We start from the raw sequence: 16947 nt of genomic DNA on the forward strand, positions 1-16947 counted from the left end.
TCAAAAAGTAATTTATAAGAGACCTTATCCCTGTAGGGGGCTATAGTGCCGTCAGTGCACCTCACGGGGTGCGCTGTAGGCATTGATGAAGTTCTTGGCAGCGTCCCTTCTGCTCCAAGCTGCAACTCCTTTCATTTATTTGACTGTACCTCCGTTCATATTCTCTTCCATCTTACTTTCCACTCTCTCCTAACAACCGGTTCATAGCGCAACTGAGAGGTTTTTCTCCTGTCACACTTTTCAAACCTTTCACTGTCAGTTTCCGTTTCAGCGCTGAATGACCTCGTAGGTCCCAGTGCTTGGCTCTTGCCTAAACTCTGTATTCCCATCGTATCCAATAAGAGACCTTATTGTTTACCTGACACGTATAACAGCTTACTTCCTGACTTGTTAAGCAGCTGAATAAGAAACATCGCTGTTAAGAAACGCCACGAGATCACAAAGCTCTACTTGCTGTAGGTGATATGCAGGGTTTCAGTTGGATATTTATTAATTTGTAGATTTAATAAAGGCTTCAATTTGGTAGGGGTGACACCAGGAAGATGTATTTGGCGAGAGATCTTCGCTGCAATGAGTGTATCTGTAGGTTTTATAAGGTTAAGTAATGTTTCTCTTACAGTAAATAGTGTTTTACAAATTGAATTAAGATTTCACCATTTTTTTTCTCGCCCTCTAGGAGCAGAGGGAAATACCCACTCCCGGAAAAGGAGGTAAGAAAATGGCCATTTTAATTTTAAATTATTTTGTATAAATTTGTGTTTTTTTTTTTGCCGTTTTTTTTCACTGCATGCTTCGGGGAAAGGGAACATTTTCAATAAACGAATATATATTTTGTGTTCATCTTGGTTTTGTAGTTAAACATTAGTTGAAAGTGTTTGAGTTATTAATATTTTCAGTAGAACATTCAAGCTCTCTAAAAAGTATTTCATGTCTATAATCATTTACAGGTATTAAAAGAAGCGTGAACATTTCTAGCTTTCATTTTGTGTTATTTAAGGTATTTCCCATGATGTTATGACTTCTTAGTCTCTTTGAGTTTAGAAGATGTGCACAGATGTATGGGAACATCCGTCCGACCTAGCTACCTACTCCTGCAAGTAAACAAGCCCTGCATCCCTTCTGCCCCCCTAGCTGTAACCCCTTCTATTTCCTTTTACTCTACCTTCGTTCCCATTCTCTTTCTTCCCTCTTACGTTCCTCAACCCTCTCCTAACAGTCGTTTCGTAGTGCAACTGCTTTGAGGTTTTCCTCCTGTTACACCTTTCAAACCTTTCTACTCTCAATTTCCCTTCCAGTGTTGAATGATCTCATAGGTCCCAGTACTTGGCCTTTGGCCTAAATCCTATACGCCGATTCCAGTTCCAACAAACCTTTCCCAGAGAGTTTGTTTACAAGGTCGTGCCATTCCTAAGTCACGATACGAGAGTAAAAATCTTTCTCGATACTTCCAGAGGTGTTGATCCGAATCACTAGAGTGGGGATCTGTGGCTCAGACGTCCATTATTGGTGGAGGGGAAGGGCTGGACGGTTTGTGGTCGAATCTCCCATCGTCCTTGGCCACGAGTCTTCGGGAACCGTCGTCCAGTGCGGACCGGGAGTCAAGAACTTGAGGCCAGGTGCGAAGCTTGAGTTTTTTTTTTTTTTTTTTAGGCTTTTCTTTGAAGCATTGTACAAAGGCAAAGTCATCCATTAACTTTTACTTAGTTTTTATTTGTAGGATTTTACATATATATTTTTTTATTTGTGGGATTTATTTATATATATATATATATATATATATATATATATATATATATATATATATATATATATATATATATATATATATATAGAGAGAGATAGATAGATAGATATAGGTTCATGGTACTTTATATAGGGTCTTGAAAACCTGTATAAGCTTTTTAAAGGGCCTGTATGAATCTTTTACTCTCTCTCTCTCTCTCTCTCTCTCTCTCTCTCTCTCTCTCTCTCTCTCTCTCTCTCTCTCTCTCTCTTTGACAACGAACTTACAGTACATATTAGATAGACACGTTATCAGTGTTTTAATGAGTTTGAGATTATGTATGAAGCGTTTGTTCATGTATTTTATATTTGTTTGTGCTTTGCTCAAACAAATATAAATGATTTTCAGATTTATTTCTATATAAGTTTTGGCACCCCTTATAAGCTTTATACGTACCTTTCTGTAACGATTTGATTAATGTTTTCATTTATTTTTCTTTTTATTTTTTCTTTTTCTAATGGCTGATCTAATTAACACCATGATATTCTTTGGAAGCTTGAATTTCGAGTCAGTGGGCCCCTTTGGTGGGCTTGTTCCATTTGAATAGGGTCCATCTTCTGAATAATAATAATAATTTGTATTTTCCACTGTGACATGTTTATAGGCACTGAATTTCCATCGTCGTTTGTAGATTGCAACTTGCCACTGTGCCGTTCCATTGCAGGAATTCATGTGTGATTTTTGTATATTATATCAAGGTGATCGTGTTGCCATAGAGCCGGGAGTCCCTTGCAGAAGTTGCGAACTCTGTAAGACTGGGAGGTACAACATCTGTCCAGATGTCAAGTTCTGCGCCACCCCTCCGGTAGATGGAACCCTAACTAGGTACTACGTCCATCCTGCAGATTTTTGTTTCAGGTAAGCTTCGTGAAGAAATTTACTTCGACGCAGGTTATGTAGGATTTGACGTTCTTCAGAGTAGGTTTAAAAATTTGTATTATTTATTATTATTATTATTTTTGGGGGTAATTTATTCTCATACCTTAAAGCCTTTCCCGTCATTGCCCAGTTGAGTGGGTTATATTTCTTGTTGGCGTATTTTTATTCTTTGTTCTTATAGAAATATTTTTAATCTTTGCTTACCACAAACAAATTCTTCAACATTGGACTCCACTTAGGATGGGATATTGTAGTAAAAACTTTAGTTAGGACTTCCAGAATTATTGGAACTAGAAAATTATTAGAATTACCTTTTGGGAAAGCATGCATTTTTATGAGATACGTTTATAACGTAGACAGATGTTTCATTTCTATGTAGGTCTTTTGTTGGTTGTTCAGGTGTCCCATTAACGAACTGTGGCAGTGACCAGAACTTAAATGAACCAGCAATGCTTGGCGTGTAAGGATTTTGTATAATAAACCCGCTGTTTTGATTACACACTTTATTTTCATCTCGTAAGTCACAATCTTTTTAAAACAGTTAATAAACTTGAGGCAAAATACAACTTGCAAAAGCAAAAATAGGTTCCTCCATCTTCGGCTTTCACTCGAAATTCACGTCTGGGGGACCACTCGAATACGAGGCCGAAGGTACTCCTCAGACAGTCTCTCAAGCAAGAGACCCAAGATATATAAATGTAACCAGTCTCAAGTACGAGACCCAAGGTCAACCCAAACCAACCTTTCTGTTTTGAGATCCAGAGCCATCCTCGAAATTTCAGGAGAACTGCGAAGCGCTAAGTCCCAGGAATTCGAGGGCGTTGTCGAAGAGGACTTGTTTCTTGACCGAGTCCGGGAAGTCCGAGTTTTCGATCAGTTTTCCTGGGTGGTGTTCCCCAAGGGGGAACGGGTAGTCGGAGCCCAAGATGACGCGGTGTTCTCCTATGACCTGGAAGAAGTGATGACTGTAATTACCCTAGTTTTAAAATGAAAGTTTTCAGAGTACAGTATGTTTAACTGTTGTGTGAGGGTAATAATAATAATAATAAAAAACATGAAATCTATAAATCAATAACCTATGTCAAGTTATTGATTTGTATCAAGAAAGAAGTTGAATGACTGGTTGATTCGGGGAGAAAAATTATTAAAAATTCTCCGTACGTATTGCACATTTATTATCGCTCTTTACCTTCATGTGCTTCGTACTTTGCACAATACATAGAGAGTTTTTAATAACTTCTCTCTCCGAAATGGACCTGTCTTTCAAGTGCTTTCTTGATGCAAATCAATAACATAGTAAGTTTACAAAGTTGATTATTATTATTATATTTTTTTTTGGGGGGGGCGGTGTCTATCAAAGTCATCCTATTCGACTGGGTGGTTTTTATAGTGGGGGTTACGGGGTGGGGTTCCAGGTTGCATCCTGCCTTCTTAGGGGTCCATCACTTTTCTCACTATGTGCGCTGTTTCTAGTAGCACACTCCTCTGCACGAGTCCTGGAGCTACTTCGGCACCTAGTTTTTCCAGATTCCTTCTCAGGGATCTTGGGATCGTGCCTAGTGTTCCAATGATGATAATGATGATGGTGATTGTTATTATTATTATGACATAATAGTTAAATATGAGCAGATATGGGTAAAAGAATCAATTTTTAACATTTAAAAACTAGGAAAATGAATCCCGCTCTTTGGTTATGCTTGCAAAGTGCCAAATCCTATTTATCTATACTCTCGAAGGCATTCCCCGACGTCTAGAAGCACTGCTTGTAAAGAACACCTACCTGCAGCAGGAGTTTCAGTGCCTCTGCGTCGTGAACGAGGCTGTCGCACCAGAACTTCCCCAGGTAGGACCTGGGACCGCTACAGCAGTCGGTGGCGCAAAGGTCAGGTCGCACGTCGTATCCGTGTTGAATACGACCCACCGTGAACGGGAACGACCCTCCGCCGTGTGCGAAGCAGACTTTCAATTTGGGGAACTGAAATAGAAAGTAATAATAATAATAATAACAATAGTAAATTAAAACACCCATAGTAGCATGAGTCTTGAATTGGAGAAACAAATCCAGTTATGTATGGGTACATATATTTAAAAATAAATATATGTAGAGATTTATTAAAATAAAATAATAATAATAATAATAATAATAATAATAATAATAATAATAATAATAATAATAATAATAAATAGAACATACCCATAGTAGCAGGAGTCTTGAATTGGAGAAACAAATCCAGTTATGTATGGGTACATATATTTAAAAATGAATATATGTAGAGATTTATTATTAATAATAATAAATAAATAAATACTCATAGTAGCAGGAGTCTTAAATGGAGAAAAAAATGCACAGTTATGCATGGGTACGTATATTTAAAAATAAATCTCTACTTATATTTATTTTTAAATATATGTACTCTTACATAACTGGCTTTGTTTCTCTAATAATAATAATGGTAATAATGTTTTCCCTTGAAATTTGAGACAGGTAAATTCTGGACCAAGTTTTAAAAAAAATATCTCTTTAGTCATTGGATTCCAAGTCACTGTACCGAACAAATGTATAAAATAAGCTTCTCACATAACGATTTAATATGTTAACCTTTTTTGAATCTTTGTGGATAATGACGCACGGCTTTCACGGCAATAGAAAAATCGTAGTCTTCCCAACCATCCTACCTGACATAACCATGCGACAGATTACATGACTAGTGATGAATCTATTCTGCCCTAAAATGGAAAACTGCAGTATCTGCAAAAATTTCGAAATTGAGGTATGCCACCTACTGGGATCGTGAAACATTAACTCACAAGTTACTGCAGTTTCAGAATGATTCGTCAATGCTGTCCACGAGTATTTAAGGGGTCCCATTTGCAGCATCTGCAAAATCGGTAGTAAAGCAAGGGAAAACTGCAGTATCTACCATTTTTTCTGAGTTTTGTATTTTTGCAGATACTGCAGTCTCCCAATTTAGGGCAGTATTAACATATACGTCAGAATGACTCACTTGTTCCAGTACGTTTCCCATGAGCATACTGCAAATGGCCGTCGCTGTTTCAGCGGGCATTCCTACCAGCCAGGGTAGCCAGTATTTGGTGTGTCTGCCTCCCATCTCCATGTCCCAGGGATGGACGAATACTGACAGATCTGTAAATATGGAATGGCATACTCGTATTATTCAGAAGATGAAGCCTTTTGATGTGGAACAAGCCCACCACAGGGGCCATTGACTAAAAATTCAAGCTTCCAGAGAATATTAAGGGAAATTCGGAAAGAAGAGATCTGACTTATTAAAAAGCAAAATTAAATAATAAACAGACAAAAATGTATTGAAATGCAAGAAGAACAGCATTAAGTAGAAAATCTGTACTTGAAGCGAAAGGTACCACCATTGGAGAGATCGAATTGGCGTTATAGAGAGGTCGATCTCCATGTTACAAAGTGAAGAAAAGGCGTAAAGATTTCAGATCTTTGGGGTAATGGGAAACAATCACGACTCTCACTTAAGTCCTCGCACGTCTTCCAAACTGGGTAAAGTTCCTTGGCGTCTAGATTCCACTCGTTGACGTGGGATCCTATTTGGATTCCCGGGAATTTGAGGTCCGCCTTCAGCCTCTTCAGTTCCTCGACGGCTAGCGTCGGTGCCTGCATGGGCACTGTTCCAAGGCCCACGAATCTCTTGGGGTTTTGCTGCACTGTCTTGGCCATGTCGTCGTTCAAGAGCCTGGAATGAAAATTCGTTTGTTTTGTTTTATTCTTTTGGTGCGCCCGTCGTAGGTATCATCCTCCTCCTCCTCAACCCTTCCCCCATCTTCCTCCTCATTCTCCTCCTCCCTTCCCCCATCCTCCTCCTCCTCCTCCTTCTCCCGTCCCCCATCCTCCTCCCTTCCCCGTCTTCCACCTCCTTCTCCCTTCCCCCAGCCTCCACCTCCTTCTCCTCCTCCCTTCCCCCATCTTCCTCCTCCTTCTCCCTTCCCCCATCTTCCTCCTCCTCCTCTTCCCTTCCCCATCTTCCTCCTCCTCCTCCTCCTCCCTTCCCCCATCCTCCACCTCCTTCTCCTCCTCCCTTTCCCCATCTTCCTCCTCCTCCTCCTCCCTTCCCCCATCCTCTACCTCCTGCTCCTCCTCCCTTTCCCCATCTTCCTCCTCCTCCTCCTTCCCTTCCCCATCTTAATTCCTCTCTTTCTCCTCCTCCTCCTCTTCCCTTCCCCATCTTCCTCCTCCTCCTCTTCCCTACCCCATCTTCCTCTCTTCCCCATCTTCCCTACCCCATCTTCCTCCTCCCCTTCCCCCATCCTCCTCCTCTTCCTTTCCCCCATCCTCCACCTCCTCCTCCCCTCCCATCTTCTTCCTCCCTTCCCCATCTTTTCCGCCCCCCCCCCTCCTCCTCCACTTCCTCAAGGTATCTCGTGCAGTAAAAGTCAGTTGATATAATTTCACGCAAAATGAATAATAGGATACCAGCTCATGCAACGTAGTTTTCCAAGTAAGTCATTTATTTGGATTTATTTAAATTTTTTTTTAGTTTTTTCCCTTTCCAGACTGTGGGGTCTTTGCTGGAATTGCTGTAGTGCTGTATCTGTGGTCTTTGTATTTTCCGGTAGAACTTCACAGTGGCTATATTATTGTTGAGGGTATTATTAATTGGTTTTTTTATCAATTGCTTTAGATGAAATTATTCGAACGAAAATCTTAGAAAACTTGAATCGTTAGAGGAATGTGATAAGGTACTGGAAATAATGTACGAATACTGTTTTTATAATTTCATGAAGTATTACATATTGAAAAGAGAACAGTTTTTAATTGGGAGTATTGTCTCCAACATTTAACAGTGATGGGACATATTATTATTATTATTATTATTATTATTATTATTATTATTATTATTATTATTATTATTATTATTATTATTATAGAATCATGTAATGTCCATTTTAAAAGTACCAAAATTCTGATGACCGTGGATTCCCAAGATTAACCAATTACGTAAAAGATAACTCTCTGCTCTCGTTTCCCTGTAGTATCATTCAAGAATAACTTAAATTTAGTTTCGTGTGCGTCAGTCACAGAACAAAATCCATTCATGGAACACCATATTGTGCTGTGTTCAGAAATTTTTCTTGTGAAATGATCTGTTAGCCTCAGGGACTGGGGGCTAGAATTGCAATTATTGGTACACTGCTAACTACTTATTATTTGTGTGTTTTATTATGGCAATATAAGAAGCCAACAGAAAGTTAATGAAAACTTACCTGCTGAGATCGAGTGTGTGGTCAGGCTTGGCCCAATAACTGAACATGACAGGAACGGTAGACAGAGCCTGGACAGTGATCCCTGTATCATTCATGTCTCTGATGCGAGCCGATGCACTCCAGCAGTTTTCGTCCACTACTCTGAATAGTTTTCCATCCTTCACCATATTAGCTTTGCCTGAGAGAACAAATTTTGTCATCAGCTTTTCGTATAAGTCTTCTTCTTGTTAATGCTAATTCCACATCTACTCAGATCTGTATCCGAGTCTCTCGCTTTTATCTTTCCACCCTTGTAGTTTCCTCACGAACTCCTTATGCTTCTGTGTCTTTAACCCTGGTAAAGGATATTTCTTTTTGGGGACCACATACATTAATCCTAAGTCACACATGCCCCTTTCAAAACAAGTCTGCAGACTTACAATTTTTATTCAGTGGAGTACCTCAAACCTGCCAACAACACTGCGTTTCTCTGTCATCTGGCATTGCATTTAATTCACCCAGCACAACCATCCTTCTTCTTTCTCCAGACCCAATCAGGTTGAGATTCAAACCCTCCCAGAAGGTTTGTCCCTCACTCTCTGTCACTCTTGAAGTTAAATTCCCCATGCTGCTCTTAGTTGTATCCACAACTTCATCGGATTAGAGTAGAGTACTAATTAGAAAATAATAAAGGAGTTGGACAGTCTTTGCAAGAGGAGAATGCTGAGAGTAAATGTGAGCAAGAGTAAGATGATGTTGGTAAATGGAAACCTAGAATATTGAACTGCAATGAATGTTGATGTAGATGGCAGAAGAATGGAAACAGTTGATCCATATAGGTGTTTGGGATTAAATACAATGGATTATGGTAGGCTGAGAGAAGAGTTAGGTCACAGAATAGTTGAGGCAAGAAAGGTGTTAGGGTACATGCAAAAGATTGTTTGTGAAAGCCAAGGTAGGAATGTATGAGGGGAAGTTGAGCTGACTATCCTTTATGGAAGTGAAGTGTGAATGTTGCAGGCAGATATGAAAAGATAGGTTTAGAACTATTGCAGTGAACTGTTGGCATGGCATGAGGAGAGCTGAAAGGATGAAACGTGATGATACACAAAAGGTTTATGATGTAGGTGAAAGGGTTGATCAGTGTTTCATGACATGGTTTGGTCATGCGGTAAGAATGAAGGAAAACGAACCGGGCACAGAACATCCTTTGTGATCTAGTTGAATGAATCCTCCGTAGCCGTAGCGTTCCTTCAGGTCAGGCCAGGTCTCCGGCAGGATGTGGTTGTGAAGATCTAACTTCAGGAAGGGCATTGTCCAGCGAGCCTCAAGATTCACGGTTAATTCTGTGAAAAGAAGAGATTTCAAACATTCTCTGAATTATCTGTTGTTTTCGGTTGTCTTTTTGAGTCATGGCAATATATAGATAAATGTTCAGCAGTGTGAATGAATAGTATTCCATTTACTTTAAATATCTGTATTTTTCATTGTATTGCATCTCAGAAGGTAATGAAGGGTTGTCTGAAACAGGCCTTTGGGCCAAATCCCACCTTAGAATTTTGGCAATCAGGAATGGGTCCTATATCTTGAGAATGTATGCTTGACATGTTGTCCAGTATCAGAGAGTTTTTATTATGGTGGCACTACAAAATGTTGAGCCATGCAGTTCTCATGAAATCTCCAAGGATGAGGGTGCTAACACCCCCCCTTGCTCTTTCCTTGGCTCCAGCTGGGTCAGCTGGTGGGTGACGGGACGGGAATCGAACCATTAACCTTGCAGGAGCGAGCGAGCCCTGCGCTCTTCTACAGCTAAAATGTGGTGGTGAAGTTTATAAAAAGTATGGAGAACGTTTTTGTTTCACTAATATGTGAGAATTGCCATGTAAATACACACAGTAGATGCCATTTACAAGTGTATCTTGCATCCACAGATATGGATGAGAAAGAGAGAGAGAAATAGCAATACAATCAGTCTGTCTATCAGAGTTGGTCTCTCTCTCTCTCTCTCTCTCTCTCTCTCTCTCTCTCTCTCTCTCCTGTCCATGCATGTGGATGCAAGAGATACTCGTAGGCACCTATTTCATGTATCACTAATCCCATTGTGTGTGTCTACATGACAATTCACACTTAGTGAAACAAAAATGTTCTTAGAAGTTTTTTAAGTTCACTACCACAATTTAGCTGTAGATAAGCACAGGGCTCGCTCCTGCATAGTATACGGTTCGATTCCTGTCCTGTCCCCCACCAGTTGACCCAACTAGGGCCAAGAACCGGATGGCTTAGGAGTTTGGAGTACCACCATAATAAAAATGCGCTACAGGTGCATTTTTCGTTAAAAGATTGGCAAGTTTCCAGTGGTAAATGTGTCTCTTGAACTGTGCGTCAGTTCATGGGTGATTTCTGAAGATATGCTGGTCAGGACCCATTCCAGGTTGCCAAAAGTTTAGTGTGGAATTTTGCTCAACAGGCAAAAAGGCTGTTTCAGAAGACCCTTCTTTAACTTCAGAAGATTCTGTGCGCGAAACTGAGGTATCCCATGAAAGCATATTTTCAGAGACCAAGGGTCAGCACTCAGTAACAACTGTTTTCAACGGTGTATTTTCAGTTGCCGAATGCTATTTATAAATCGTTCATATTCAAAGCGCGGATGCAATTAATGCTAACAAGACTGTGGTCTCATGGAACTTTTTTAAAATTCTTATATGCGTCTCACGTTTCCTCGAATGAAATAACTGTTTAATATGGATCTTATGTCACTTTGCCCGCATAACAGTACCCGGCGCAAGGACTCGGCCACAATAATATATTTACATAAACAGCAACTCATTGACCAAAAAACCTCCTTTTTAATCCAATGTTAGACAGAGATGCCACTTAGGATTTTCCTACGGTAACTGACAATACGCCCATACAACTGAATAGCGAATGAAAATACTCACGAATACTCGTTCTCAAGAGGATTGTATACGATTAATCGTCACCTCACTGTAATGACTCACCTTTAACGGAACAAGAGAAACTACAAGCTAAGATGTGTCCGTCTTGTCTTCTGCTCCGGCGACGAACCCGGTTCCTCCTTGGGAAGAGTTGCCAAGTATGGACCAATTAGAGCCCCAGTGGACACTTCATGATTGCAGTTTACATTCACATTCATCTACGAAATGAAGTGGCATTTATGCACTCTGCATTTGCAACTTTTAACGCTCCGTATTGTGACGAATACAAAGTTTTTTTTTATTTTCAATGTCTGGCAACGCAATCGCCATAGCAACAGCATCGTAAAACGAGTTTTTGGAATCAACTTAAGTCTCAGGGTTTGGTTATGGAAGTAAAGTGCCTTGGACCTTGATACCTCTATATAAATCTTGACAACTTATTTGCTTGCATGCATGCATGCACATCGACTCTCCCCCACACACACACAACCCCGCACCCCCACACTTCAAAAATCCCAGAAATAGGAAAAGAAAGTAACCATCCCTGAAGGTATTCGAAGCTTTTGTGGCTGGTGGGTGGGCCTGGACTCGCCCATGCCCCTACCACTACCAACGTGACTCCCCCCCTCCCCCCCACAAGCTGAGGTTCTGGATCTAGACGTATTCAAAAGATCGTCTCGGTATGAGCTTACATTACAGCAGATTAATAATTAAACTTGCTTTAAGGTTTTTTTTTTTAATATAATGAGATGGCTCCTGTCTTAAGGAAACTTAGGATAGGTACCATTTTGACACAAAAAACGGCTGACGGTTGTCTATATTTGTTACTTTTTTCTAATGAACACCATATTCTTTGGAAACTTGTCTTTCAAGGTAGTGGCCCTTTGGTGGGCTTGTTCCATATGAATAGGGTTTATCTTCTGAATAATAATAATAATAATAATAATAATAATAATAATAATAATAATAATAATAATGCTAAGAGATTCACAATTTCGTGAACAACAATCTGTGTAATAAAAATCCACCATTATATAGTAATTATATTACTATGTAAAATAAACAAACTAAGACTTTCGAACACTTGAACGGTGTTCCTCATCGGTGCTAACGTTGACACAATAATAATAATAAAAATAATAATTTCATTATGGGTTCAGACCATTTCGTGGAGGTTGCATTTACTTCATTGCTTATATATTTGGATGAATTACATTACAACAAAGCCCTATTGGTCTTTCACAGAACCGAGACCATATTGTTTGTTACTCTTCTTCATGTAAGCTGGGCTTGGGCCTGCGAGAGCTCTGGCTGTCATTTTAAAGGTTTTGAACAGCCCGTAATGCATATGACCGTTAAGTTATTTATATAAATATGAAAACTATATTTGTAATCTGTCGATAATAATATTTTAGTTATCCGTACTCTCATGTCCTCGTAATTATCAGGCTTCGGTACTACTCAATTCCAGATTCAGATTTCTCCACTTCCTCTGTGTTTCATACCTCATTTAACCTCTTTCTGCACAAAGCATACTTGCCTTGGTCTCTCCACGAAACAAAAAAAACAATAAAACTAGTATTTCAGAATTGAATCGGATTTGTATTGAACACATTTAAATTATGAAAAACTGAAATAAAAACCGGCGTGTGTCTTTTGTTAATTTACTGATCTGGTTCTTCCTTTCACGTGTGGGGTGGGGGGAGAGTGATCAACTCTACACCAAAAAGCCATCATCATATCCAGGTGAGAGGAGGGGGGGTGCCCAGGTGGGCCCTGATCTTATCATGGTTAACAGGTAGTTCGTGAGGACCGTAAGGTGGCTATCCTCACTTCACCTATGGGGAAGCTATAAATAAGATGTTCCTCGGTACACAGGCGTGCTATTTCACTCGCATTCGAAAACCCAGGCTTTTGGTAGATTAGATTCATGTGAAACACTCTCTCTCTCTCTCTCTCTCTCTCTCTCTCTCTCTCTCTCTCTCTCTCTATATATATATATATATATATATATATATATATATATATATATATATATATATATATATATATATTATATATATATATATTATATATATAATATGAATATATATATATATATATATATATATATATATATATATATATATATATATATATATATATATATATATATATATATGTGTGTGTGTGTGTGTGTGTGTGTGTGTGTGTTTGTGTGTGTTTACTTTACCTCTTAATTATCTCTATACCGTTACTCTATTTAATTCATATTTTTAGAGAAGTGAGCATGCTCATAACCATTACAAACAATTGTAATGATAAAAAATGAATTAAAATGTCCACAGAAGCAAGGTTATATTGTAATAATAAAGCTGTATCGTCAGTGTAAATGGAATTCCTCTTTATCTGACACATCTGAAACTCAAAATCTCATAGTTCCCCTGATTAACTTGTCTTCTCACTGACAGGTTACCTGACAACGTAAGCGATGAGGAAGGAGCCATGCTGGAGCCCTTGGCTGTCGCAGTGTATTCCTGCAGTAGGGCTGAAGTGTCCCTAGGATCCCCTGTTCTGATCCTGGGGGCTGGTCCCATAGGGCTCATTTCTCTCCTCGCTGCTAAAGCCTTGGGTGCAGGACCCATCTGCATCACAGGTGAGATCTGATGTTTAGTTTATTATTTGACTTCCCTTTAAATTTCCCTTTCTCATTATTGTGTGCATAAATGTTTTCAAGGTCATTAAATGCTTTCGGTAGAGATTATGAAAATGGATTTGATTGTTATCAGACGGGGGCGGGCGGGATATTGGTCAGAATTCTATGTTTACTCTCAAATCTTCAGACCTTCCTAATGTCTGTCCCTTGACCATGGATGTTGTAAATGTATGAGCAGGTGACTCCCAGCAAAGAAATGTTTGATCCAAACAGTGTTTTCTTACATTAGGTCATCCCTTTCCTAGCTGTGCCCAGTTAGTTGAAGTATATAATGGTTTACATTACTGCCCAGTACAATATTAGGTTCAGGATGGTGTAAGTTAAAATTCTAAGTGAATTAATCTGCAGTTAAAGAAAGATGTGACTGCTGTATTATCTATTATATTAATTTTTTAGTACTTCATTGGATGGGTGGGTAGAGCTCTTGGCTACCACGCTGTTGGCCCAGCGTTCGACTCTCCGACCGGCCAGTGAAGAAGTAGAGGAATTTATTTCTGGTGATAGAAATTCATTTCTCGTCAAAATGTGGTTCGGACTCCACAATAAGCTGTAGGTCCCGTTGCTAGGTAACCAGTTGGTTCTTAGCCATGTAAAATGAATCTGATCCTTCGGGCCAGCCCCAGGAGAGCTATTAATCAGCTCAGTGCAGTGGTCTGGTTAAGCTAAGATATACTTAACTTTTTTTTTCCTTGGCTACCTTTCTGTATGTGTGGCTGTGTGTCTTTATGTGTCCCTCCCCTCCCCTTCCCCCCTCCCCTCCCATAATGCATCTGGTTCTTAGCTACCATATGAGGTTAATTAAACACTGCATAAATTCTAAAGGTCAAGCAAGTTATATTTATAAGATGTCTTCACTACTCCAGGATCCTTGGAAGTTGTCTTCAGCTCCTGAAGCATTCCTGGAAACACCTATTGGATTATAATGTCTTCTTGAAGTCTTAAAGACTCCAGAATCATGTTAAGCCGAGTTCAGCTGGAGAACCCCCCATTGGATTACAAAGTCTTCTTGAAGATGTCTTCACGACTCCAGGATCCTGTGAAGCCTTCTTCAGCTCCGGAAGAACTCATGGATAAAAACACCCATTGGATTATCATGGCTTCCTGAAGAAGTCTTCATGAATCTATCTCCTCCTGCTGCATCCTCGTAAATCAAATCTCGAAGTATGCATTCAAACAAACAAACAAACAAACGTTTCATGGAGAAATCCAGGATCTGTATTCGGAATCATTCCACCCAGAAATCCAATGGGCATTTCTCCAAGAATACTTCAGGAGCTGAAGACATCTATTCACTAGTCCAGGATCCCTGAAGTCATCTTCAGCTCCTGGAGATGTCTTCAGGAAGACTTTGTAATCCAATGGGCGGTTCTTCAACTGAAGACGGCTTCACATGATCCTGGAGTCTTTGACACTTCAAGGAGACGTTATAATTCAATGGGCGTTTCTCCAGGAATGCTTTGAGAGCTGAAGACGACTTCAAAGGATCCTAGAGTAGTGAAGACGTCTTATAAATATAACTTGCTTGACCTTTTAGAATTTATATGAAGTGTTTAATTAACATCATGTGGTAACTATGAACCACATGTATTAATTGCATCAGAACTTTAACAAGAAACTAGCAAATGTGAGTGATAGTGAGCATCTGCTAGTGATTACTGAAAGTGCATTAAATATTTACAAAACTTCTTCCATTTACCATAGAGAACTTTCCAATTTTGATAATGTTAAACTGCATATTTCTCTTTTATTCATAAGTATTTGTTTTTTTTCAGACATCAATGAAGATCGACTAGATTTTGCCAAAGGATTGGGTGCAAATCACACTGTCAATGTAAAGGATTTGACACCTGAAGAAGTAGCTGCAAGGGTTCAAGAAGACCTCCCTTCCCCCCCAACATCAGTTATTGAATGTTCCGGGGCTGACTCCTCTTACCAAGCAGGAATTTTGGTAAGTTTTCTTTTAAGTTGGATATTTTTCTAAAAATTCATTAGACCCCTATTGACAAAGTGGGGTATTGCAGTTTTCCCCTCCATATGTCCATCTTTCCAACGGTCATTGTGGCCATCATTTGCTTTGTTGTTACAACTTGTATATGACTGAAGGGATATCACTCAAACTAGGCACAAGGATACACCATCATGCATACAGGTGCATGAAGTCAGAATGTCTGTCTGTCTGTCACCATGTCGTGTCATGCTTACCTTGTCACTGAACGTCTCCTATACGGGTGAATGTGTTCCAGTCACACTTGGTAAAAAGGTAGGCAATCATTTATAGATGTGCATGAAGGGGGATCATCCATCTATCTGCTCATCAGTTTGTTTGCTGTGCTTACTTTGCCATCACAACTCCTACACAATTGAACAGTTTTCAGTCAAGCTTGCCACAGTGTGATATAAACACGAGCATAGACGTGCATGAAGCGAAATTGCCGGTTTGTTTGCCTGGAAGGGTATCTGTCACATTTATCCCATATAAAGCGTTTTCCAACCTGTGGCATTGTGATTATAAATTCTGCAGAATGTGTATATTTGAGGTGTGAGTTGCAGCAGCAACATTTGACTTTCAAGATAAAGTTGTCACATGTGACATGAAAACCTCAATAATGAGGTTCTGTCAGGTGATGTGAATATTAATGACTTTGTGACTTTACCATGGCTTTCATGTTAAAATTAGCTGCCATTGGTGGGACTCATGTTTTGCAAACACATCTTGCTGAAACTAAAAAACATGTATCCAACATTTCACATTTATACTAGAAAGGAGCCGGTGTGTGCATTCAGTCAATGACAGAATTAATATACTATGGCTTAATGCTTTTAGAAAAAGAATTCTTGAATCAAAGAAAACAATGTTTTTCCCTTCATAAAAGGGGAAACAGAAAATTGTCATATGAAATCTAAAAATCATTTAGCTTATACTCCTTGTGAAATGGACCCAGCCCTGACAGATTTCCCAGCTACAATTCCACTTTTCAGAATTACTGACTTTTTCTTTGACATTTAGTTTTAACTTGTCATATTTCATTTGGGATCTAATTGTCATCTGGTCATCCAAAAAATTCTAGCGATTCATCATCACTTCATGTCTTTTTGGAGGTGTTATTCTTCAAGTATATTTGTTTGCCTAAACAGCATCTGGGATTGCATCAAATGAATCCATGAACGGCAAGGGCTGGGGTCATCAGTGGCTCTTTTATCTGGAATTTAGCATCTGGGTCTTCTAGCCCTTCCTTGTAATGTAAATGGTAAGAGAAATTGTTTACATTAAAACAATGGACTATCTAAACAGATGGGAAAAAGAAAACAGACCACTGAGCTGATTAAAGCTTCTAGGGCTGGCCCAAGGATTAGACTTATTTTAGTTAACTGGGGTTTTACAGCTTATTGTGAATCGAACCACATTATAGCGAGAAATGAATTTC

The 16947-nt window shown here is 39.3% G+C and overlaps 2 protein-coding genes across 4 annotated transcripts in view; one reads left to right on the plus strand and one right to left on the minus strand.

The window, feature by feature from the left end:
* The window catches only part of LOC136845076 (sorbitol dehydrogenase-like), a 33781-nt gene that overhangs the window by 2062 nt on the left and 14772 nt on the right, over window positions 1-16947 (plus strand). For both annotated transcript variants that reach the window (XM_067114902.1, XM_067114899.1), the window contains exons 2-6: window positions 677-710; window positions 1452-1616; window positions 2482-2641; window positions 13278-13462; window positions 15295-15470. In XM_067114902.1, the coding sequence (XP_066971003.1) occupies window positions 677-710; window positions 1452-1616; window positions 2482-2641; window positions 13278-13462; window positions 15295-15470 (720 nt within the window). The remainder of the gene's footprint in view (window positions 1-676; window positions 711-1451; window positions 1617-2481; window positions 2642-13277; window positions 13463-15294; window positions 15471-16947) is intronic.
* Window positions 3151-11304, minus strand: LOC136845075 (2-amino-3-carboxymuconate-6-semialdehyde decarboxylase-like). 2 transcript variants are annotated; one of them, XM_067114897.1, is made up of 7 exons: window positions 10891-11304; window positions 9085-9237; window positions 7913-8090; window positions 6164-6384; window positions 5668-5807; window positions 4443-4637; window positions 3151-3611 (listed from the first exon to the last, which is right to left on the minus strand). In XM_067114897.1, the coding sequence occupies exons 2-7, from the start codon at window positions 9203-9205 to the stop codon at window positions 3441-3443; spliced, it is 1026 nt and encodes a 341-aa protein (XP_066970998.1). In that variant the 5' UTR covers window positions 9206-9237; window positions 10891-11304; the 3' UTR covers window positions 3151-3440. The 2 variants fall into 2 exon arrangements, with proteins under 2 accessions (XP_066970998.1, XP_066970999.1); XM_067114898.1 differs by having other exon boundaries at window positions 10831-10931.

This window comes from Macrobrachium rosenbergii, chromosome 13, assembly GCF_040412425.1.
Source record: "Macrobrachium rosenbergii isolate ZJJX-2024 chromosome 13, ASM4041242v1, whole genome shotgun sequence".
Lineage (NCBI taxonomy): Eukaryota > Metazoa > Arthropoda > Malacostraca > Decapoda > Palaemonidae > Macrobrachium > Macrobrachium rosenbergii.

Bases quoted from the DNA above. Each gene is read 5' to 3' on its own strand.
- LOC136845075 (XM_067114897.1), bottom strand. From the start codon at position 9,205: ATGCCCTTCCTGAAGTTAGATCTTCACAACCACATCCTGCCGGAGACC. The intron at 8,091-9,084 runs GTTCGTTTTCCT...TTGTTCTCTCAG, and splicing joins CAAAGGATGTTCTGTGCCCG to GCAAAGCTAATATGGTGAAG. The intron at 4,638-5,667 runs GTGAGTCATTCT...TTTCTATTTCAG, and splicing joins TGGGAAACGTACTGGAACAA to TTCCCCAAATTGAAAGTCTG.